The 25,555-nt window shown below is 43.4% G+C and overlaps 1 protein-coding gene across 3 annotated transcripts in view; it reads left to right on the forward strand.

The window, feature by feature from the left end:
- The window catches only part of zgc:173742 (DNA topoisomerase 1), a 38,019-nt gene continuing 12,464 nt past the window's right edge, over positions 1 to 25,555 (forward strand). The window contains exons 1-13 of one of the 3 annotated variants that reach the window (XM_042109609.1): positions 1 to 344; positions 815 to 896; positions 1,938 to 2,013; positions 3,758 to 3,810; positions 5,047 to 5,187; positions 5,779 to 5,857; positions 6,413 to 6,540; positions 7,876 to 7,991; positions 15,067 to 15,188; positions 17,093 to 17,215; positions 17,655 to 17,842; positions 18,513 to 18,657; positions 22,583 to 22,726. In XM_042109609.1, the coding sequence (XP_041965543.1) occupies positions 817 to 896; positions 1,938 to 2,013; positions 3,758 to 3,810; positions 5,047 to 5,187; positions 5,779 to 5,857; positions 6,413 to 6,540; positions 7,876 to 7,991; positions 15,067 to 15,188; positions 17,093 to 17,215; positions 17,655 to 17,842; positions 18,513 to 18,657; positions 22,583 to 22,726 (1,395 nt within the window). In that variant the 5' untranslated portion in view covers positions 1 to 344; positions 815 to 816. Of the gene's footprint in view, positions 345 to 814; positions 897 to 1,937; positions 2,014 to 3,757; positions 3,811 to 5,046; positions 5,188 to 5,313; positions 5,446 to 5,778; positions 5,858 to 6,412; positions 6,541 to 7,875; positions 7,992 to 10,205; positions 10,485 to 15,066; positions 15,189 to 17,092; positions 17,216 to 17,654; positions 17,843 to 18,512; positions 18,658 to 22,582; positions 22,727 to 25,555 lie in introns of those variants that run through there. The other 2 variants (XM_042109610.1, XM_042109612.1) reach the window with 2 other exon arrangements.

Consider the following 25,555-nt stretch of genomic DNA (forward strand, 5'->3'; position numbering starts at 1 on the left):
TGTGCTAACCAGGCTAGTCCGAATCAGCCATCACTTATGAAAACACACCTTTTGGTTCCACTTCTGACTCTCTGATTGAATGACCTTGTGAGCAGCCTAAATCCCATGCACATATCAGGAGTTCACAAAAAACCGCTGTGTCGCATTGCTGTTTTTCTCGCACTCAAGCTGTTCTTATGCTGATATAACGTTACAAAATCACACATCATAATGTTGATTTAACTAATAACGTTAGGGATTGTGCTAGCTTGGAACGTTAGCTAGTTTTTCTAGCTGAATTCAAGAACAGTGTGCAGGAACCATCAGAGCTGTGCAAGAACACGTGGAATCACCGAATTAAAAAGGTGAGTGATGACACTTTCACGAAGTTAAAAATAGACAGCTTTGTGTTGGAATAATTTTGTGAAAATATTCTATTAGTTTTTAAACTAAAGATGTTAACTACTTCGTTTTACAACGAGAAGCGTACTGCATGTAATGCTACCTTGTAACTTGTAGTTAAATTAACGTTAATGTTCGTTACCTGCATGCCACATAGCAGCTATTCTGTCCTGCATTCTCATTATGAAAGTAGAAAATTATAATTTTACATAGTATTAGTGTGTCCATAGCCACATTACGTGTTCGAACTATCATATCCCTCTGTAAAGTTAGTCGTGTTAACATAGGCTAACATTACCATTTGAATGAAGTATAGCAGTTAGCAACTTAACTCACTTGCCCAACCTTGTTCAAACTACAAACTGCCGTTACACATGAAAAGGGGACTTTTCTCAACTCAAATTTAACCCTGATTTTCACCTCACTTGCCTAGAAATGACACAGTTGACTTCGGAGAACAAAGAAGTGATGGTGAAAAATGAGAAGATAGAAGAGACAAGTGAGATTACCACTGGGTAAGAATAGTTATATTTTAAATTCGGGAATGTCCTGGGTGCATAGAAGCAATAGCCTATCTATAATCAATTCATGTAATGTGACAGCTGGTTTCTCATCTGGCAGGCAAGGACTAGACAGAACTGTAGAAATGTCTTGCCATAAATGCCAAGTTCAATGAAAACATTTGTTGAATAAATAATTCCACTGCTTCTACTGCTGCTACTACTAGCCTGCAAATAAACAATTTGTGACTTGACTTCCATTCAACATCATGTCCAGTAGGCCTAACACTTTGAACTCTTTCTGTATAGATTTTGTGTTTGGCATTGGCAACAAATCCTCTGATCAAAGAAATAAATAAAGACCTCCCCTCCCTCCCTTTCCCAAAGGGAGCAAAATCCTCAATAACAGGCAACAGCTGCACATTATCATACACCATACTCCAGCTGTGTTATGGTTCTCCCTGCCCCCTCCCCGTCTCCCCCGCGGCTAGCACGTCCAAACAAGCAGTCTGCACCAGCAATCATAAATCTGCCTGTGGAGTGGGTGGGCTCGGCTCGTGCATCCATCACCCACAGTTGCGTACTTCATCCACTGGGTGAATAGATTAATTTGCGGTGATATGGGAAGCGTGTCTAGCTGGCGTGTGTGTGTGTGCATGCGTGTCCCCAGCTCTGTTAATTAATCAGAGGAGAGCAAGAGGGAGAGAGGAGGAGGAAGAGGAAGAGACACCTGTGTGGCAGGCGGTGCTGACAGCAGCCTCCTGTGACGAGCCCTGATGCTGTTCTGTCATACGCCACGCTCTCCTGAGCTAAGCTGGGGAAGGGGGTGGATGGGCGGCTGGGGTGGGTTATGTGTGAGGGACATGGAAGATGAGACATGCCTAACAGCTTATCCCCTGGTGTTTTTGTTTGTCATATGCTCTCTCCTGTGTGTGTGTGTGTGTGTGTACACATGTCTCTCCTCCTGTCTCTTCCCCCTTTCTCCCACCCACCTACACTCCTTCACTAACACCTTATTCACCTTCTCCATTCCCCCCCCCCAACCCTTTGTAAAAGTGTGAAGCCCAAGAAGGCCCGAAGCAAAGCTACAGGGAAAACCCAAAATGGAAGCAAGGCCAAGGCCCAGAAGAAGGTAAAATAATCCTGTGATGTGTACATCTCCTCTTCTCCAGCAGTCTTCCAAGCGAGCCTTTGCAGCTGTACTCTCCCAGTGGTTCTTAGCCAGTTTGGATGGCAGATCTGCAGTGCTTTCCATTGAAGCAATTTAAAACACATAAAGTTCAGCTCTCTGCTGTAGTTCCCTTTTTATTTTGGATCATTGGAACATTTCTTCAATACTCTACTGCTGCGTATATCAGCACAAGTGTTACGTTAGTACTACTAACTAGTAGTATATCACATAAGCCTGTCCTTGCATAAAAGAGCCCTGACCAGTGAGATATTTCTGTCTGGAATGTGACCGCATCTTGGCAGGCATGTTGGGACACATGTTCCCATACAGTCTCAGCAATGGCATTTACAACAGTGACATTGGGCTTCCTGAAAAGTGACCTGAGGGTGGGAGTAGGGGGTCCCTCCAAGTGGGTCAGGTTCTCCCTTGCTCCTCTCTGAAATAGGTTCCTAATTCCCAGCAGGCCTTTGTGCTGTCCAGAGAACTGAGATTCTCCAGGAGCTAAGTAAGGGATAATGTATTGTCCGTGGCCGGTAATTATCAGAAAATAAGTCCCGACAGGGAGAACAGAACCCCGACGCGCAGCGGAGAGGTTTTGCTTCGACCTGAAGGGACTTATTTTCTGATAATTACCAGCGGACAATATATTATCCCGCTTATTACACGGCTAGGTCTACTTGCCAAAACGAGAAAAAAAACCTAACACAATGAATCTTTAAAAATGATTTTGCTACCGTTTCGTGTCTTCCGCTGACAAAATAAATAGTTCGCCACACAGATAGAACTTGACAGTTTCAGATGTTGTGTGGCAACGTCTTACTAGCTTACTTTCCCTTTCAATGAAATTCCATTGCAATAAGCGAACGGAATTCTTGCGGAGGGATATGAAAGACGTTAATCAACCCGTTGCCATTGACAGCGGTGATTATATTCTTTGCCGGTGATTTATATAGATTTAACATAGGAACGTTAACATAGGAACGCTCCCCGAACGTTGGGAAGGCCCATTCATGTGAATGGAACTTTCTGCATCACTCTGAAAAGCCGTGTAATAAAATGTGATTATCGTGTTTTTGTTCCATCCTTATGGGGCAGCCGTGGCCCACTGGTTAGCACTCTGGACTTGTAACTGGAGGGTTGCCGGTTCGAGCCCCAACCAGTGGGCCGCAGCTGAAGTGCCCTTGAGCAAGGCACCTAACCCCTCACTGCTCCCCAAACGCCGCCATTGTAGCAGGCAGCTCACTGCGCCGGGATTAGTGTGTGCTTCACCTCACTGTGTGTTCACTGTGTGCTGTTTGTGTTTCACTAATTCACTGATTGGGTTAAATGCAGAGACCAAATTTCCCTCACGGGATCAAAAAAGTATATATACTTATACTTGTTCATGTTCAACCCCACTCTCTTAAGCTGTCTATAGAGTATAGGGGTGACCTTATAATGCCTGCTGTACAAAAGTTAAACTTGCGTGTCTGTGTGTGACTCCAACTGTTGTATTTACGAGTGTTGGCAGCAGTGACTTAAGCACAGACTGTAGGTAATAATAGAGTGTTGTGAAATGCAAGCAATCCAACTGAACTTAAAAACATGGCAACAAAGGGAATTTCAGATCAAAATCATGTATATGTATGTATGTATGCTTTTGAAGTCGTGTCCTTGTCAAGTGTTGAAATGTGAAACCTTTGTGTTTACACCGTACTCTTGTCAGATCAAGGGCCAGAGGAGTGAAGATCCTGACTCTGAAGTAGATTGCACTATGCGGTGAGTTGTCCGTTTATTGTGCGATGGGGCTATGGTGGGAATATACGACAGTAATGCCAAGGGGCAAGGCCAGCTAATTACAATGGCGGTGGTGTCAGTACTGGTGTCATATGAGCAGTGCAATATAGGTCTTAAAGTATTAGATCAGCACCTAGCTGCTGCTGCACGGAAATTAGTTTTAATCCATTTGCGTCCCAAATGGAATCCAATTTCTCTCTCTCTATATATTTTCTGCCCTCCCTCCTTCATTTCTATTTCTCTCTCTCTCTCTCTCCTGCCCTCCCTCCATCTATTTCTCTCTCTTTCCCTCCCTCCCCATCTCCATCCCTCCGGCTTGCTTTTCCCCTGCTAGTGGAGTTGATGGAAATCATTTCTGGTTCAGATGTCCAGAATCCTGGGTAGTACCTATTCTGATTTTCTTCCTAACATTGGCTCCCTTTCAGGAAATTAATTTCTTGCGTTATTAAGAGTGAGGGGGGGGGGGGGGGGGAGAGAGAGAGACTGTGTTTTGTGAGAAGTAATAAATGGAAATCTGTGCCGTAAGGAGATGGACAACATTGGGGATGCATACACACAGTCTCTCTCTCTCTCTCTCTCTCTCTCTCTCTCTCTGATATGAATTATTTTATCATAATATATTTTTCAGCCATATTGCCCAGCACTAACACACACATAAATACACAGGGAGATGAGGCCTTTAGTTGGTCTTATTGAATCTTTTTGTCGCTGCTGCTGTTTAGATATAATCAGCACATTGTGGATCTCCCACACCCCCTTTCTTTTATAGATATGGCATTAATGACATATGTTCTTCTCATACCCAAGCTTTGTGAAACATATTGACATTTTAAAGGAAAAGAAACCTTTCTCACACTAGTGTAAGGTTTTGGAAATGATAATGTAGTTTAATATAATGTGACGTGATAATGATTATGTCTAATGAGTTAATTGGCCTAATTTGTCCCTCTGCTTGTGCTACACTACAGGGAAATGGATGCTTACAGTTCTGCAATTATTATTGGGTGATTGCAGTAATTATTTAATTTTCATCTGCCTCTATTATAAAATATTGTGGAATCACTGCAATTATGTCAATTATTTTGGTCACTGAGCCCCTCTTTTGTCAGTTAAGTTGAAAAAACAGGGTGTCAGTCTCTGTAGAGGAGCTTTTGCCAATTCGCCCTGTGTCCGTGAAAAGATAGTCTCTCTCTCTTCCTGGTGCTTCATGTTTCGCAGGCTGACCGTGAAGGAGGAGCCAGACAATGCAGACTTTGTTACGGAGAAGAGAGGGAAGAAGAGGAAGAGGCTCAAAGAGGAGGAGGAGGAAGAGGAGGCTGGCGAAGGGCCCTCAAAGTCTCGCAAGTCGGATAAGAAATTGTAAGTGGTCTACAGTACTGTATGTCCCTGCATCTGTTGATGATGATAATGATGAGGGTTCTTTTATAGAAGCCCTAGAATGCTAGGGCACTGTGACATCACAGACAGAGTATGGATGGTGTCCCTCTCAAAGAAGTTGTCCAGAGCAGACCTGAGAGAAGTGAGCTTGGCTGAAGGCACCACTCTCTCTGTCAGCATGGCCAGGACTAACAATTACATGCATTGGGATGTAGAGCCAACATTGCCCTGCCCCTCTGTGTGCGTACAGGAAGAGACTTTCCTTCGGGCTGTAGAGAAAATGGCAACGAAGCCACTGTTAATATCAGGGGCTGGTTTGCACTTTTTTTTGGCTAGTTACCATACATGGATTAAGTTTAGATAGATAGATAGATAGATAGATAGACAGATTACTTTATTTAGTCCCAGACTACAAGCTTTTTTTTTTTTTTTTTAAATGGAGATTTTTGTTGGAGTTCTCTTTTAGCCCAGGAGAAGGACTAGACTTACTCCATGCACAGGAAAATGGCCCTGAATGTTTCTTGTTTCTTTTATTGATTTGTTTGTAATATTATGTGGTGATGTGTTCTCTAGAGTGAAGAAAAAGAAGAGAACCGAGGAGGATGGCGAGGCGGCTTCGGAGAAGAAGAGGAAGAGTGAGGGGAAGCTGAAGGTAAAGTTGGTCTCCCTGCTGCCTGTCCAGTTGAATGCTTGGCAGTAAATGCTTTGCCACTGGAGATGGTATCAGGGAAAGAAAGTGGTGCTCGACTCGACACACACATACACACACCACTGAAAACTCGCGGCACACACTTCTGCCACTCCTCAGAGATGATTTTGAACACCCCTCTCTTAAACAAATGCATCCTCTCATCCTCCCAGCCGTTTTGTATGAGGAAGTTAGATATCAGAGGAGACATCTGAATAACAGCAATTTGTGGCAGAAGGCTCTTCTCTTTAACCGAGAATGTTTAACTATCATGTTCCACTCACATTGCAAACTTGACACCCTATAAAAAAAATCAGTTGTCCTTGCCACATTGCAAGGACTGCTATCATCTTCATGAAATGATTTTATAGTTGTTGAGTTTGTTAGCAAATTGTGTACTGTGAGTCAGAGGCCATGCTTGGAGGATTAGACATAAAGAGACGTGAAAAAATAAATAACTTTTAAAGCAGAAGTGGAATTGAGTGTGTAAAGGATGGCCTTCTCACGCTGATCTCCCAGAAGCCAAAGAAGGAGCCAAAGGAGTCGTCCGACTTGGACAAAGTGAAGAGGATCAAGGAGGAGCGTGAGGCCGCTCGAGCCCTGAAGCTCAAACTCAAGGAGGAGGAAGAGCAACAACGCTGGAGATGGTAGAGAAAGAGAGAGTGTCTGTGTGTCTGTGTGTGTGTGTCTGTGTGTGTGTCTGTGTGTCTCTGTCTGTGTGTGTGTGTGTGTGTGCGTCTGTGTGTGTGTGTGTGTGCGTCTGTGTCTGCGTGTGTGTGTGTGGTTGTAGATTTCATGTGTTGATGAATTGGATTGTCTTGTGTGCATTTTTTTGCTGCTAGACAGAACCCTGAAGCTCAAAGTCTAGGAGAGGAAAAGTAGTAATGCCGGAAAGAGGCAGAACACATTTTGTATGTTTGTGCGTGTGTGTGTGAGAAAGCGAGAGAAAGATTTTCTGTTTCGTGTGTTGAAAGATTGTCTAGTGTGTTTATCTCTCTCACCCTCTCTCTCCCCTGTTTGTTTTTCTCTCTCTCTCTCTCTCTCTCTCTCTCTCTCTCAATTTCAATGGAGCTTTATTGGCATTACTCAATGAAGCAGTGTTGCCAAAGCAAACATATAACAAAACAACACAGATACAATATCTGTTTAAAAAATACAAATAAAATAATAATAATAATAATAATAATAATAATAAAATGATAATAATTAAAAAGAGAAAATAATAAATGAAATGTATAATGATACAGTATTACTATATACTGTATATTTATCAATGTGCTATCATGGGTATTGGTTATTGATATAAAGCAAAGCATGTCACAATATGGGTCACTCACTTCCTCGATTTATGACATGTTACTATTTATAACAGGTACTGTGCAGCGAGTTTTAAACAACTTGTATGCTCTCCCAACAAGTATGGGAGCTTGTCTTCATTTTCTAATAGTTCAAACTGAGGTATAATTTGGCTGAATTGAAAGAAATATTGGTTCCTGACTGTGTTGAATTTACTGCATTCAGTGAGGAAGTGTTTTTCATCTTCTACTACTCCCTCACTGCACTGCAAACACAACCTTTCTTCCCTAGGAAGCCAGGTTTGCCTGTGTCTTCCCATTTCTAAGGCCAGAGAGTGTTCACTTAATCTATAGGATGTTAGTAATTTTCTTTGTTTCTCTCTCTCTCTCTCTCTCTCCCCTGTCTTGTTGAGAGTGTTTGTCCCACAGCTCTCACCCTCTCTCTCTCCTGTGTGTTTTTCTCTCTCTCTCTCTCTCTCCTGTGTTGTTGAGAGTGTTTGTCCCACAGCGCGCTCTCTCTCTCTCTCTCTTTCTTTCTCTCTCTCTTTCTCTCTCCTGTGTTGAGAGTGTTTGTCCCACAGCTCTCTCTCTCTCTCTCTCTCTCTCTCTCTCTCTCTCTCTCTCTCCTGTGTTGTTGAGTGTGTTCGTCCCGCAGCTCTCTCACCCTCTCCGCTCTGTGTGCCTCAGGTGGGAGGAGGAGCGCTACGAGGATGGAGTCAAATGGAGGTTTCTGGAACACAAAGGGCCTTACTTCCCACCAGAGTACACGCCGGTGCCCCCTGACGTCCGCTTCTACTATGATGGTGAGATGACCGAGAGGCCCCGGGCGATAAGCTTGTTGGCAGTTAGTCAGTCTCTCACAGCACCTTGAAAAATCAGTATGAAACTAATACTGTGGATTATTAAAATCATCTTTGTAGAAATGTACTGTAGATATTGTTAAGTATTTTGCTTTAAATGTAAATGTACCATGGTGTTCCATCTACTTTTCTAACAATGTCAGATTCAGATTTTATTTGTCACATACATACAATGCAGTGAAATGTTACATGACGGCTCCATGCCAAGCAAAAACACACAAACTGATACAGAACAACCTACCAAAAACGGTAACAGACAAGAAACAATACATTCAAGATGGCAGGTGGTTATTGCAGATAGGGAAGAAGTGGTATGCTCTACAGGGAAACAGTGGTATACTCAATATGAAAAGTGCCTAAACAGTGCCATTTAGGTACCGGACGGCTTGGGGGAAGAAACTCTTCCTGAGTCTCTCAGTCCTTGCCGCCAGTGTACAGTATTTACTTCCTGAGCTGAAGGCACCATTTTGTAATCACACATTATGACTACTTCTCATAAACTGGTGACAACTTCATACACTGTTGACAACTTCTCAATGGCAGAAATGTGTAAAACATGTTGCCTTGCACTAGTTGGAGAAAGAGAAACTGGTAAAGGTGTTTGTCCTCATCTTCCTACTCATCTTTGCTGCCACCATTCCGAGCCTCAGGGCTTTGGCTTCCGGTTCCATAACGCTGAAAACTCTCTCCTCTGATGCTCAGTCAGCCCTCTAAGAAAGCTTCCATGCTCCCCGCTGATTGGCCCAGATGGAATAGACTCTTTTCAGTTTGCCATTGATCCGATTCCATTTTTGATCACGGTCTCACGGGGAGCTTCAGTTTGAAGTGAACGTTTTAAAAAGGCCGCATCGAGAGTTGTTTAATCATAGGGAGTCCTTTTCTTTCTACTTCTGACTTTTTTTTTTTTTTAGTTTTATTTTGGTCTTCCTTTTCTCTCTCTCTCTCTGTCTCTCTCTCCTCTCACTCTCACTGCGAGCTGAGTCATGCCATTGAAAGTGAATGTAATCACACAGGCCTGCCGTACCATCGATCGAAAGGGTGTATCAGTGGGCAGGAAAGCAGTGCGAGATGGGGCTGGGGGGTGGGGTGACCTACATAGTGCCCCTGTGTCACTGAGGTGGCCTTGAAGTCCAGACAAGTACTCATGTTTCTGCCCTGTGATGCTCCATTGAATTCAGTCACGCTCTCTCTCTCTCTCTCTCTCTCTCTCACTCTCTCTCTCGAGTGCATGCTGGGATTGCGTGAGTGCCGTGAGTGTGAGTACGACTGAACGCCGTCTGTGGCTATCTTTAAAACTCTATCTTTTGTTTGGCCTTATATGTGTTGTATCATTGTTTTTTATCTTATTGTTGGGACTTAGTGTGGTTGACTGTTTTGGGGTTGGAAGTGAAGCAGAACCCCCGCACCCGGCTTACAGCTGGTCGGGGTGTAACAATGGAATTTGAGGCCTTGACACGTCGTCACGGCGTGAAGGTGATCTCTGATGTTAGTGTGGAGGTTTGGCGATTGGAGAAATTGTGGGTCACGGTAATATTGTATCAGCTTCGCGAATGAAGAATGCTGTTGTTGTTTTCCTAAACAGTATTGCCAAGGCAAATGACATTGTCCAAAGTGGTGTTGTGCTTAATGGCACGTTCAATCCTGTTGTACCCCTGAGTTTGCCCTCGACTAAGATTGTCATTTCGAATATTCCCCCGTTTCTTTCTGACCGATTAATTAGCACTGAGCTTTTGCGTTATGGTAAACTTGTTTCTCCAATCAAGAAAATTCCAATTGGCTGCAAATCGCCATTACTTAAGCATGTTGTCTCCTTTAGTAGACAAGTTTACATGATCCTAGACAGCGGTGATGAGCTCAATTTGACTTTCCGTTTTAACGTTGACGGGTCTTATTATATAGTTTTTGTGACATCTGATACCGCCATGAAATGTTTTGGTTGTGGGATGATAGGACATCTTGTTCGCGCGTGCCCATCTAAACCTCACAGTGAGGATGCTGGAGGGCGAATGCCAGCAGCAGCCAGTGCCGAAGGAGGCGAACCTACGACAGGTGGGTCTGTGGCGGAGGAGTCTGCCACAGTCGGGGATAACCAACCCGAGCCTAGCAGCTCGGTGTCTACAGTGGATAGGCCTGAGCTTGCGTGGACATCCACCACTACTGTGTTAGGTAGGGCTGAGCTTATGGTGGAGGAGTCCGCTGTGACTGAGTCCGAACAAACCACCGAAAAAACCCCGGCGATTGCGCCTGCACTGGCGATCGTTACAGAGGATAAATCCTCTGCAGCCGAGTCTGCATTTGAATTGGTTTCACCAACGATTGCCTCAGCTGTGTCTGATGTGACTGTTGAGGAAAAGGCTGATGAGTCAGAGTCTTTGCCGAGTGGGAGTGAGCCTGGTGGTGCGTCTGCTGCTGCGGGTAGGCCTACGTCCGCCTCAGGTGGGTTAACGCACTTACTAACTTCAGACCCGAAACTAAAAGTAGCCCGTAAAACTGCTCCGTGCGTGTCAGATGGTAGTGACATGGAGGCCGAAACAACTGTTTTTAAAATGCCCAAAAGGAAATCTAGCCGTAGCGATGATCACAGCACAAAAAAGCAGGCTAAACAGAAAGAACATGCTAACTATACCGAGTCGGACAGTGATGGCTATTCCACCGATTCGAGCAGGTTTTCCTGGTCTGGTAGCGATAATGTGATGTACAGTGCTAGCAACATTAGTAATTTTTTGGCTGAAACAAAAGGGAAAAGGGGGGGTTCGAGTCCAGGATCATTTCCTTGACAGTATGCAGTTTATAAACGATGTCTGTCATCATAGACAGGAAGGGGCCTTTGATGACCGGGAACTTCACCGTCTCCGGAAACTTATTGGTAAACTTAAGAAAGAAAATAGCGATGCACTCGCGGATTAACTGCGGCTTTCTCTTCCATCACGTGTTTTTTCTCTGTCTCTTTCCTTCTTTATATGAACATATGAACAATATTAGGATTACTACCCTTAACATTAACGGAGGAAGGGACTTTAGAAAAAGAGCTCAAATTTATGAGCTTTTACAGCAAAAGGCAACAGATGTTGTGTTTTTACAAGAGACACATAGTGATATCAATAACGCTACAGATTGGGCAAGAGAGTGGAATGGGCTGACTATTCTCAGCCATAACACGTCTGACAGTGCTGGAGTGGCACTGTTGTTTTCATGCAGCTTTATTCCCCTGTCATACAGCATTGAAGAAGTGATTAAGGGGAGGCTTTTAAAAGTACACGCTACGTTTGAGAATGACGTTTTTTTTTTCATGTGTGTTTACGCACCGACCTCCGCCACAGATAGAGTAGCTTTTCTTAAAACGTTGAATGCCTCAGTGAAGAACTGTAGTGATAATGAACTCCTTATCCTAGGCGGCGATTTTAATTGCACAGAGGCAAGACTTGATCGGAATCATGCTGAACCCCACATGGTTTCACGTAGCCATCTCATTGAGGTGATAGTTAAGAGTAACTTATGCGATATTTGGAGGAACCTGCACCAAAGTGAGAGGCAGTACACTTGGGCGCACTACAGGGGAAACACGATGTCATTAGCTAGGCTTGACCGGTTTTATTCTTTTAAGTAATGTTAAACACAAGAGTGCATACTGGCATTTCATTGCATCACTTTTAGATGATTTCAATTTTAAAGAATGTTTTATTTATCTCTGGAATATACTCAAGGCAGACAAGGAGCTTTACTCCTCACTGTCTCAGTGGTGGGATATAACAAAAATGAAAATTCAACAATTCTGCCAAGGTTACACTTGCAATGTCCCTCAAGAACCTTGAAGTTGACATAATTGAAATGCAGAACCTGATGGGAACATCTGGTACTGGGCAGTACACTGAGACTTACAACACAAGGAAGGTGGCATTATCTGAACTAATACGGCTCACAGCTCAAGACGCATTGATTAGATCACGTTTCAGAAACATCTCAGAGATGGATGCTCCCTCCAAGTTCTTTTTCAATCTTGAAAAGAAAAATGGTCAAAAAAGATATATTCATGCTCTACGGGCCCAGTCTGGCACCCTAGTGACTGACACAATTGAGATACGGAAGCTAGCTGTTCTCTTTTATGCTGATCTGTACAAAAATGAGCACAATGAACACCCAGATGTGGAGGCTGATTATTTTCAGAATTCACCCACACTTTGCGAGGATTCAGTTACGATGCTTGGTGAAGATATATCCTTAGAGGAGCTTCACAATACCCTTATGGCTATGGAGAATGGGCGGGCACCAGGTATTGACGGCTTGTCTGTTGAGTTCTATAAGGCCTTTTGGCCAGTTCTGGGTGAGGACTTTCAAGAGGTGCTCACTGAATGTTTAGGTAGGGGGGAGTTACCACTATCTTGTAAGAGAGCAGTGCTCACCTTACTACCAAAAAAGGGCGATCTGAACGAGCTGAAGAACTGGCGTCCAGTCGCTCTGCTCTCTACAGATTACAAGATTTTTTCTAAAGTTTTGGCCACTAGATTGGGGAAGGTCATGGCAGAGGTTATACACATAGATCAAACATACTGTGTACCTGAGCGGTCCATCTTTGATAATATCCAACTAGTCAAGGGTGTCTTAGACGTCTCCAATCTACTTGGTCTCAGAACAGGTCTCATCTCTTTAGACCAAGAGAAGGCCTTTGATCGCGTTGAGCATGCTTATCTGTGGAAAGTCCTGACACACTTTGGTTTTAGTAGGAATTTTATAGCAATGATCCAGGCCCTGTATTGTAATATTGAAAGTGTCTTGAAGATCAACGGTGGTTTGTGCGCTCCCTTCAGAGTTCAAAGGGGTGTACGACAAGGTTGTTCTCTGTCTCGAATGCTGTATGCATTAGCCATTGAACCCCTGTTAAATAAGCTGAGGGCTAAGCTCTCTGGGTTTTCAGTGCCTTTGTGTCACGATGTGTTTAAGGTTTCAGCCTATGCTGATGATTTAATTGTGATGGTCAGTGAGCAAAAGGACATTGACATGTTAACCAACATAATAGGCACCTTTGGTTTGATTTCATCTGCAAAGGTGAATTGGAACAAAAGTGATGCTTTTCTTTTTGGGGACTGGTCAGGGGTACAGCTAAGGCTTCCTACTGGCCTTGAATGGAAAAGGGGTGGGCTTAAGTACCTAGGAGTCTATTTGGGAGATCAGGACACTATGAGGAAAAACTGGGAGGGGGTTCTGGAGAAAATTAAGGGCCGATTAAACAGGTGGAAATGGATCCTTCCACACGTTTCCTACAGGGGGCGTGTTCTTATCGCCAATAACCTTGCTGCTTCCTCTCTGTGGCACAGATTAGCCTGTATTGATCCTCCAACAGACCTTTTAGCTACCATTCAAGCTCTATTAGTTGATTTTTTTTTTTTGGGACAATCTGCACTGGCTACCCCAGAGCATGCTGTACCTGCCTAAAGATGAGGGAGGGCAAGGGCTTGTGCAGTTGTCTAGCAGAGCCGCAGCCTTCCGTCTTGCGTTTCTGCAAAGGTACCTTACGGGTCCACAAGATCTGATTTGGAGGCCTTTGGCGAGTGTAATCCTTCGGACAACAGGAGGATTGGGATTGGACAAAACACTTTTTTGGACGGATACTAAGAGACTGAATGTATCAGCATTGCCGTCTTTTTACAGAGGACTGTTTGCTATCCTGAACTTTTTCAATATGCAAAGAACTGGAACTAACACGTCACTGCATTGGCTTCTGGAAGAGCCTTTGGTTTATGGCTCCCGATTTGACATCGCTGGGAGCGAGAACCCCACACTGACAAGGATACTTTGTGACTCTGGTGTCAAGATTAGACAGTTAGTGGACATTGCAGGGCCTGATCTGGTTTGTTCTGAGGAACTAGTATTGCGCCTAGGGATAAGGTCCATACGTGTCATCAACAAACTGTTGGGTAGGTGGAAGGCACTCCTTACGGCTGAGGAATGTGAAAGACTAAAACAGTACTGTTTGGGGTTAGACCCTCCTGATCAGGAGGATCCTTTTCTCAATGTATGTGTTAGGCCAAAACTAGGTGACTGTGCAGGGGTTATTTTGGAGAATAAAGAACGAACAGAGATTGTTTTGGATGACTTTTGTAGTAAACCTCTGTACAAAATGTGTGTCATTGTTCTAAACAAACAGAAATTGAATGCGAGAGTTGACACTCCTTGGCGAAATGTTCTGGGTCTAGATGATACTGTAAAACCTGAATGGAGGGCACTCTATAAACCACCGTTGAGGAAACAAGTCTGTGATTTGCAGTGGAGAGTTCTCCATGGTATTGTTGCAATTAATGCGTTTGTGTCCATCATAAACCCAGGGGTTTGTCAGGACTGCCCTTTTTGCTTTCAGAGGGAGACAGTGTTTCACTGTTTCTCGCAATGTTTGAGGTGGTCACCTTTGTTTAGGGTTTTAGAAGGCCTTTTTCAAGTTTTCGATTAAGCTTTTTCTTTGCAAATATTTGTTTTTGGTTTTGAATATACCCGGTCACATAGAGTAAAATGTCAGTTGATTAATTTCCTTTTGGGCCAAGCAAAAATGGCCATTTACATAAGCAGGAGACTGTTGTACAATAAAGCGCAATTCAAATATCTCTCTCTCTCTCTCTCTCTCTCTCTCTCTCTCTCTCTCTCTCTCTCTCTCTCTCTCTCTCTCTCTCTCTCTCTCTCCTCTCTCTCTCTCTCTCTCTCCTCTCTCTCTCTCTCTCTCTCTCTCTCTCTCTCTGTCTGTCTGTCTGTCTGTCTGTCTGTCTCTCCCTCTCCCCGCTGTCTGCTTGTAGAAACAAGAGGCATGTTGGCCATTTGCTGAACACAAGCAATGCCTGAATCTTTGTGTTTAACAGAGGAGTTGGAGTAATAGTTAAAGTAACCAGTCATATTTATGTGTTTGTGTATTGTTAAATGTCCAAGCATTGTTGTGGAACTCTGCATCATCATGTTGTGTTGTTGTCTGTGAGACTGAATCTGTGTGTGTTTTATTTATACTGTGTGTGTGTGTGTGTGTGTCCGCACCTGTCAGGTAAACCAGTGAAGCTGAGCCCTCGGGCAGAGGAGGTGGGCCTGTTCTTTGCCCAGATGCTGGACCACGAATACACTACAAAAGAGGTGTTTCGGAGCAACTTCTTCAGGGACTGGAGGAAGGTGAGTCTCAGCCGGGAGCCAATCCAGCTCCCGCTCCACTCCTGTTCTGTGGTTGCCATGGAAATGGAGAATGAAATGAACAAACAAAAAACGTTTTATTTGTTTTTCCAACTGTAAATAACTTTTCAAAAATGCTATTTGATGTTCTAGTCAGAACCCAAATGCATCTCGATGATAAATGATAAAATATTGAGCAAACCATGCCATTGGTTGATTCTCTCTCAGTGGATGTATGGTTGCTGTGTTGACCAAGAGCATCCTCCTGACTGAATGCTTTCAGAGGCACCTATAGGCTCGACTATTCATGTTGAGCCTTTTATAGGTGATGACAGACAAACACACACACACCTGTTTTATAGGTGATGACGATTTAGCTTTGCAACCTGCACTGTGGCAGATTAATTAGATGATCCCACCTTGACTTTCAGTGTCTGTCTGACACAGGAAGCTAAAAACTTCACCCTTGAGGGTGTGTGTGTGAGTGTGAGGATGGGGGACAGGAACGCTCCTGAGATGTCCTCTGTCTCAGCCTTACTTTCCACGTCTCTCCTGAGGGATGACTTATGTGTGCAGCTGCCAGCTTTCTGTGCTCTGCCACTCTTTCCTCCTGTAGTATGGTAATCTGCCTTCTTAAACTGCAGAGTGAGATGACTGAGGATTTGCTAGGGGAGAGATATATTGGGGGGGGGGGGGGTACATTTTTCTGAAGGGAGGAGTAGAAGGGGTGGAGTGGGGGTGCTCCCTCTCTCACCCACTGCGCACCCTACCAAGCCCAGAGGCATATCATGCAGAATTAATTTCGTGCTGGTTAATGCTCAATGCTCTTGAAAATACGATTTGTGTAAAGGCATTGATATGCTAATCCAGACAACTCGCTCCCCGCATGCGAACAAATCCAATTAAACTGCTTTATTATAACAAGGCAGCCTCGCCTTGCCTCGCTGCCTCAGTCCCCGCCCACCGGCTGCCCCGTCAGTCACTCACACGGAGACGACGACGACGCTACTGCCATCACTACAGAGAGAGAGAGAGACACACACATCTCTGTAGATAGAACTGGCACAGACTGGAACGGTCACTCCCTCTCACAGGTGAAGCCTCCCGTCTATCTGTATCAAGGTGTGAGGATGTGATGAGCTGCAGCTCAAACAAGGAAATGATCTGTGAGGAGTGAGTGGTGCCGTTAACACCTAATCCCCCCCACCCCTGTGTAATTGACAGATTGATTCATTCACTCTCCTCCTGAAGCTAGTGTGTAGTGTAATGAGTGTCTTGGCACAAAATGGCTTCCACGCATCACCCAGGTGGGTGCTACACCCTCATTGGGAACTACTTTGGGCATCTGCATAAAGCGTGTAGTTTTGCTGTTAACATATTATGGGAAGGGTTAGGAGGAAAGCCTACTATTTTGTGGCTGATTTCTGTGTAAAGAGCAGTGCCAGATTGTCAAACCCTGACTCCCAGTCTCATCGTGACATTTATCTTTGTTTGAGCGAGGGAACTTTGGGCGCCTGGAGCCCCAGTTGCCCAGCCATAGCCAATACACAAGGTCAGAAATAGTGTTCAAACAGCAGACGTTTTTTTCCAGAATAAGGGCACAGAAAGGCCTATTTGAGTCCTGTCTCCCAGGGTGGCCGACCGGTAGTCCTCTCACCAGGCTGTAATTGCTCTGTTGGAAGGTTTTTATTTCTGAATGCCCCAATCACACAGTAGGCTGCCATTTTTTATTTTTACATGCTAGGTAATGGCAGCTGCCCAGCTAGCTGCCCATCCATGTTTCCACAGAAAATTAAGGCTGTCAAGACCTCCAAAGTATTTGTAAAAGTCTTTTGAGTAAGAGTTTTTAGTTGGGTCCTTTGAATCGACATAGTTTTCATCTATAATGTGTGTGTGTGTGTGATCAGGAAATGAACTTGGAGGAGAGGACACTGATTGCTGATCTCAACAAGTGTGACTTTGGAGAGCTCCATGCAATGCACAAGAGTAAGGTGGAAGCTCGGAAGAACATGACCAAAGAGGAAAAACAGGTGTGTGTGTGTGAATTTGATTGACCATTCAGACAGAACAAAGTGCATTAGCAGTTCCAAACAGGATTGAATTAGCCCTGCTAATGTACAGACATAGTTCCAGCTGTAGCAGACTGTCTTCAGGCAGAGACAGCGGTGTTGTCATTGCCAGCATAATTACCCATCAAAATACAACACAATGACCGTGAATTAGACTAGAGCATCTCAGAAGAAAATTGTCTCAGTAAGAAATTGATTGTTTTTTTATTTATGAACAAAAGAGATCTGATATGCTTTAAATTGAATGTTTGAACAAGTTTGATAATTAAAAAAAAAGAGTCTACACAACACGCATTTGCAAAATACACGTTCATGTTTTGGGCTCTGTATATTTCTTTGAGTATTGGACTGTAGAAATCAGCAGAATACTTGTGTTGTGCCACATTTGCGCCCATGCTAGGTGATCAAGGACGCCAATCAGAAGATTGTGGACGAGTTTGGTTTCTGCTTGCTGGACCACCATAAGGAACGCATCGGCAACTTCAAGATTGAGCCGCCAGGTCTGTTCCGTGGCCGCGGCGAGCACCCCAAGATGGGCATGCTCAAGAAGAGGATCCAGCCGGAGGATGTCATCATCAACTGCAGCAAGTCAGAGACAAAACAAACACAAGCATTATTATGGTCCTATGTTTTTAAAGCAACACCAAAGAGTTTTTTGTACCTTAAAATAATGTTTCCAAACTTGCTTCAGTGGTTCAACAGGGTGAACGACGCTTCTGCATTCACTTTGCAGCCCTCTATCGGCTATAACCGAACTATCATTTTTCTAGATCGGGTAGCGGATCTGTAGTTCGATGGAATGAGACATTACAAATTTTACAAGTTGGGGTTGGTTTGAGTTAGAAAGATGTTTAGCTTTGGGATACGGCACAGAGCAGATGTCCGAATGGGTTCAAATGATTAGTTTGTATTTCAGCATAGTAAGGTTAGGGTTAAAGCATATCTGTCCTAGGGTCTTTTTGTGAATGTACCCGAGTCAAACTTTCATTTAAAAGCATAATAACGACGTAAGCGCCACTTTTAAGATTGTATTTTCGTTCGGGTCTAATGGCCTTTTAAATGGGAGTTTTAGGGGCACTACTATGATCGCATCAAAAAAGACCCTAGGTTACATTTACATTAGTTCTTCAGTCTCGTCAAAGTGACTTGCTGTACAATATACCTTTCCATCAGTAAATGTGCTCCCTGGGTTTCATGATTGTGGTGTTGATTTGCACCTTGCACTACACTACCAGCTTACTTCCAGCTGTCTCCACAGGGACTCCCGTATCCCAGAACCACCCGCAGGCCATCGGTGGAAGGAGGTTCGCCATGACAACACGGTGACCTGGCTGGTCAGCTGGACTGAGAATGTCCAGGGATCGGTCAAATACATCATGCTCAACGCTAACTCCAAGCTGAAGGTGAGTTAACAGAGAGAACAAACAGACAGGCAGATGGGTGTGTAGACAGACTAGGGGTGGGCGATATGGACAAAAAATAATATCTCGATATTTTTTGTGATTTTGACGATAACGATAATTAGTCGATATCCTTTAAAAGAAATGTGTAAAAGTCTGAGTTACTTTACAGCTCATTATTTATGAATAGCATCAATACAATAATAACAAATAACCTAACCTGTGACTTTTTAACCAAATCAACCAATGCATTGTCACTCTGACACATTTCCAATTCTGCCCCCACTTGTGTGTGTGGCAATGACATGGTCTAGCCAGCTACATTAGGCCATCCTTAAAAATATTTTCGTTTGCCGTAACCCGACCGACCCTGTCAATTTAGAACCGACCCAAATATTTATTTTGTTCCCCTTTTAGTCCGACCGACTTGCCGGTTGTAAACTTGCGTTAATACCGACCGATTGTTTTTTTTACTCTAAACAACCAATACAAATGCAATAAAATAATATTTCTTTTAGTAGGCCCAAGTATTGTGAATACAAATTGCCTACATGCAAACGTGGCTCACTTAAAAAAAAAACCTGTGGCGTCATCTCTACACCATTGGTTTTACGCATGCCACACTATGGCCTACGCTTCGTTTCATTCACACAAACTGATAACGCTTTTACTTGGCACGAAGTTCTGGAAGAACTGTGGCCAGATCTTTTCTCATCCCTTCTCCCCTTAGTCTAACGGTGACCGTGTCGGAGTATTGAAATTGGTTGTGGTCTATTCAGCATTTCTCAAAATATGGGTCCGCAACATGGAGACTGCTGGTCCGCGGAGTCGTGGAGTGAAATTAGGCCCGGTGCTTCATCTGATAATTTGCTGCGCAGTTGATCAAGAAACTGCGGATCGAGGAAAAAAGAAAACAAACGTTTCTGCTATCGATGTCATTAAACATGGAGCCCTACAATTAAGTGGTGGTATGAGCATTCATTCAATGCGCGTCTGCGCGAGAGAAACTGAAACTAATCGATAACGTTGGTATCAAAGCTCCGCTTCAACCTGTTGGAAGGCTATTTATTTATTTAACGAAACTTAATAGAACGACGTTGTTTTTTGGAACTTCCTTAGAAACAGAGCAGAGACCGTATAATACACTGTATAGCATTGAGTATTGTATAGTCAAATTTCAATATAACGTGGCCAAGAGCTATTGTAGCCTTCTTTCTGGGTACATGTAGATGAGCCCTATGACCCAAAAGTCTGCCATGACCGGGCCTCAGGTCAAAGAAGTTTGAGAAAGGCTGGTCTATATAACCTGCATCAGAATGAGGTTTGCAATGGTGCGCCTGAAGGCACGGGTTGAAGACCCAGTCAGTTACATCACGATATGCACATTTGTGTAAATTCATTCCTACGTAATCACCATGACCAAAATTGTACTTTTTTTTTTACTTTGAATCTTGAAAAAAAAATATTGACCTACCTACCGACCCATTTTTAATTTTTTTTGGCTGTTACTGCAAACAAAAATATTTTTAAGGATGGCCTTAGAGAAGATGAATAGCCTAACAGTTTCCCAAGAGAAAGTCTGAAGCTGAAGTTCCCTTCAAAAACCTTTACTTAGGATTCACTGTAAAACTAAGCAGACCAACAGAGTACATCTCAGTCATATCCTTCGAGGTTTTGTTTAAGAGAAATCATGTAGGCTAACATTCCAAGTTACAGAATAGAAACTAATGCGTTAGCTTATGGCTAATGTATATGAGAAATCCCATAGAGATGCTAACGGTTAGCATAATCGATATTAGAGCAAACTTCAGTCCATTTACAAAAGGGTTAGGCCTACATGAGAAGAGTTCTTTGTTTACAACTGACTATTAAAATACTCAAAGGCTAATGTTTTCTCTCCATATAATACCATGTAGGAAAAAACGTGATTCATCAATGCTACTTGAACAGAAGTAGCCGCACAAAATCCCAAGTGCTACTCTTGCTGTACAAAATAAACATTAGGCGTGCATGTGACAATGTGGACCCACTAGTGATCATGTGACACTTGCTCTGCTGCAGCCAGGGGCTTCTCTCGCATAGGCGACACCTCCTGGATTTAGTGAATTTATGGGGTTTCAATGCGTGTTTTCGAGTGTTTTTTCCCCATAAGTAATTTAAATACTCGATAATGTAAATTTGCACATCGTTAAAACAACAATCACAATATTATCGCAGACGATATATATCGCCCACCCCTAAGACAGACATACAAGCAGGCAGACGGGCAGGCAGTAGAGACGCTGGAAGACAGACAGCAGTGTTCCCCAGAGAATTGAATTCCATTTGTGGTGGTTGGTTTGCAGAATTAACTTGAATGCAGCAGTTTTTAGCAAATTAGCACAGCGTGGTTATGATTCTTACCAGATTTAAGCACAATTTAGTACAACCTGGAAAAGCATTGTGTGGTGGTCAATGTTGATATTGTGGTGGGCCGCCATAAATAAGTCAATGTATGGGAAACACTGGACAGACAGGCAGGCAGATGAGTCGGTAGACAGGCACACAAGCAGGCAGACGGGCAGGCAGTAGATAGTGAAGCAGGCAGGCAGACAGTGAGACGCTGGCAGAAAGACAGACAGACAGGCAGGCAGAGAAATAGGCAGGCAGCACTCCTGTTAGCCAGTGTGAAGCTTTGTGTGAAGTTAATTGCTATGAGATGTTGTGTTGGATTGAATGTTGGAAATGTAGAAAGGCCGGCAAACTTCAGGTCATTGTGTTTAGGTAATTTATTTATTTTATTTTTTTCATTTTTGTGTTTGCTGCCTCTCTGTGCGAGATTTCATAGTGTTTGTGCTCGAGTGAAACACATTATTTACTTATGTTGAGTAGGCCTACCTACCACTTTAGCACAAGTTGCTGTGCAGCATTGCTCTGTTCCGCTGCCTTCCCTAAGGCGCTTCATCCCTCCTCTCTGGCTAGCTGCTTCCCATGCACCACTGGCCATAACAGATCAGGAGCTTTGAGGAGCTTGGCTTTATCTTTGCAAGACTTTAGAAAGCCCTCAGATTAAATCCAAGCCACTTTGATGGCAAGAATGCATTTGATGGTAGCTAGCTATTGACAAGACTCGAGTAAGTTTGCGCGCCTAAGTAACTCACTGCCCCAGAAAAGTGTTCATTTGGTGTTTTTTTTTTTTTCCTTCTTCCTTCTTCCCTCCCCTCTTTCCGTGTCTTTTTGACTCCTCCACTCCATTGCCCTTCAGCCCCCCCCTCTCTCTGTCTCTCTCTGTCTCTCTAAAGCTGATTACATTTAACTTCAGAGCGTTTCCTGTGTTTAATCAAGCAGAATAAGGGTGGAGTGTAGCAAGAGAGGCTGAGCGGGAGTCAGGCGGCAGGGAGAGCGTGAGGGAGAGAGCGAGGAGTAAGAAAGAGGGAGGGACAGGAGAGAGAGGTCCTACTTCATCTTGTGGATCATCAACGGTGTGTGGGTGCTTTGACCTCATTTGTCTTTCTCCTGTCCCCACCTCCTCGGCCCCCTAATCCAATCAGGAAGTGGCGCTGTCAAGAGGGCGCCCATCACTCAAGCGCATGGGCCACCGCGAGCCCAACTGCTCGCACGTCTCCTGCTGCCAGTCTCTCGCTCCGCTCGTTTATCTCACACGCCCACCTTTTACACAGCACTCTGTCTCCACCTTATCTAACCCGGCTTTCAAATGGGGCTTTCTCCTGTGTGTGTGTGTGTGTGTGTGTGTGTGTGTTTGTGTGTGTCAATAGGACTGGGGTAAAGAACTAGTTTGTAGGTGTCTGCTGTTAAAAACTGCTGTGTGTGTGTGTCTGACCGTCATTGATTGTGTTTATATGTGTGTTACTTGTGTTTATATGCATGTTTGTGTGCACATTTGTGTGTGTGTGTGTTTGTGTTGATGAGGTTGTGCTGTGTCCTTCAGGGTGAGAAGGACTGGGAGAAGTATGAGGTGGCTCGTCAGCTGAAGAGCCGTGTGGGCCAGATCCGGTCTCAGTACCTGGAGGATCTCAAGTCCAAACAGATGGTCACTCGCCAGAGAGCCGTGGCCCTCTACTTCATCGACAAGGTGACATAGAACCGGGTGTTAGCTCTCTTTCTCTCTCTCTCACTTTCTTGCTTAGTTGCTTGATTACTCACTCTCGGTTTTTCCCTAATTTTCTCTCATTATGTCCATCCCTCGCTCTATCCTTCCTTCCTTTGTCTTTCTGTGCCTCTCTCTTCCTCTCTTTCTATCCATTTCACTTTCTTTCTCTCACACAAACATTTATCTTGTTCTCTTTCTCTCTCTCTATCTATCTATCTCTTTGAGTCTCTCTCTTCTTTCTTGCCCCTGGAGAGATGGATGGCCCCTGAGTTGAAGTCGAAACCCCAGGGCACCTCTGCATGCTTTAGAGCTTTCGGGAGACTTGGCCGGCTCAGTAGATTGTGTCTTGATAAAGTGACCTTTTCAGCAGCCAAGAGCATCCTCAGCACAGATAGTGAGAGTCTGGCACCGTGTGGCCCTCCTACCAGAGACATTTTTTAGGGTGTTTTCACACTTGGTCCCTTTCAGGCTTCTAAACAAACTCAGATCGATGACTCAAGCATTTTTTGTGCATATGTGAACACGCCAACCGAACTCAGACCCCATATAATGCGAATCGAACTGAGACCACCAGGGGAGGTAGTCTCGGCACGGTTCGCTTTGAAGTCTGTGGCACGGTTTGCATTATCTGTGCATTGGGAATACAAATTGCCCTGGGTTCTCTTTCACATTTTGCATGGTAGGCTAGCCTATTTTGTCCTACTTGACTTTCCATTGCCAAAAGAGAAAGCATGTTGTTTAAGTTATTATTTAAAAAAAAAAAAAAACTTATCATTAGGCTTGTGATAGGCCTACAGACATTTGTAATTTGGCTACAAATTTGGTGTGTTCTAACATTTAATGTTTGGCTGAATATCTTTTCATCCAAGCTATTGGTAGCCTAACTAATAAAGAATTAGATAGATAGCACTCGACAACAGACATAAACTTAAAAGTTTTGTTCAAGAAGCAAAACGTTTTATCATTATGAGGGACAATATCAAGTTGAACACAAAAAAATGTTGGTGGTGATTTTCATGATCAGCAGCCTAAAACTCCATAAAACATGGTAAAGCACTCTTGGAAAGGCCAAAACAGCATAATTGTTTATCACTCAAGATTGGTAATTGCAAATGTGTTCAGCATGCCAAATCTTTGTAAGTCAAAATATTTAAATGTATTTCTGCCAGATCTACAATCTCAAAACACTGAAATAAATGCAATCGTATGAGAGGTGACCATACCTTTATGATCTAAGATGCTAACTAAATTGGACATTGTATTTTTCACCCAAAGCCTTCAGGTCATTTGTATGCTAGTTGACTTTTAGTCATTTAGTTAATGCTTTAATATGGCTTCTTAAGGTAAGATCTTAATCTGCTCAAACACACAGTATTTAGTCTGGCTTTTGGACTCAGTCCCAGAGTTGGCTTGAGTGGAAGCAATGTTAGCTCAATCAAATTTATAATCATAGGCCACAGAACCTGTGTCTGACCCGAAACCTGTGAAGAACTACTCCAGAATGTCCTGCCAAGTCTTAGAGTCTATCTAGGAGTGTTTTATGATCTGCCCAGTCAGAACAGAGCAGGCATCCAGCTGAGCTGTATCATGGCCAAAATATAAAGTATCCGCTTCAAGTCGAGCAGTCTCGGTACATTGATAGGGTCAAAACCCCCGTTTTTAACCTCCACGTATTTCAGGTTAAAGAATATATTGTAAGAAAGGCTTTGTAGATCACTCTTCTAAGATGCTCTTCAGTAGTGGTATTGCAGAAGAGATGAGAAGTATGAATGTAAAAGCAGCCATCGATACCAACTAAGACCTCCTGCAGAAATAGCAGATATTTCCTTTGTGTCAATGTAAAAGCGTGAAGCATGTAACATGATTTGGTCAGACGAAAGGATCTGACTGGTCTGGGGTAGTAGCAGCAGATTAGAGTTTAGATTCTCTGCCCGAGCCCACTATCCTCGGGCCGGGCCCTTGATCAAGCATGTGTATGTTTTTTATTATCATTATTTTTTTTTAACCATTACTATTAGCCTAATGGGTGGGGAGAAAGCTATGCTATAATCAGAAATATTATATATATTTTTAGCAAATTAGGCCTAAGTAACAAATGTGTACAAAGTTGCACAAGTTGGGCTACAAAGTTATCGGAACTCCCCCTATTACCGTCGGTCCCTTATTTCCACCGTCTTGCGTGTATGTGTCACTTAATATCCATTTCTATACAAACCAAGACAGCGGACTCCTAAAGAAATGCAACCACCCACACCATAGGTGTATCTAAATTAGCTATGTACCAAAAATGACATTTTACCGTGACTCGAAGAGCTGTAAACAGTGTTGTAAGGCTGCGTGTACACAACCGCTTGGAGCTCCAGTGGAATTGTAATTTCATGACGAGAATTCTCGGTCTAACCGTTCATGTGCCGTTGGGCTATTATTTCAACCGAAACTGCATAGCAAAACTTATCATATCAAGAATAGTTATTTTTTGAGTAATTATTTTCTTATTTTATTTCATTCATTTATTTAATGTTTTTTTTGGTATATTGACTCAGCCAGTTAGATAGCAAGCAAAGTCTACTTCCAGACAGGTGACACATTTTTAAGTTTTCATTTCCTGCTATTAAGAATCACAATTTTGTCTATTAAAACCATCTCTAAATGATAAAAAAGTAAAAATCATTTTGAGTTCGTATATTCGTATAATATGTAATTTGCCACCGCTGTAAAGTGCTGGAAAAGCTTGAGTAATACCAAGCATGCAAAAACCTCACTTTCAGAATCTTACCTGTGTGTGTGTGTGTGTGCGTTCATGTATGTTTC

The sequence above is a fragment of the Alosa sapidissima genome, chromosome 11, assembly GCF_018492685.1.
Source record: "Alosa sapidissima isolate fAloSap1 chromosome 11, fAloSap1.pri, whole genome shotgun sequence".
Taxonomy (NCBI): Eukaryota; Metazoa; Chordata; class Actinopteri; order Clupeiformes; family Clupeidae; genus Alosa; species Alosa sapidissima.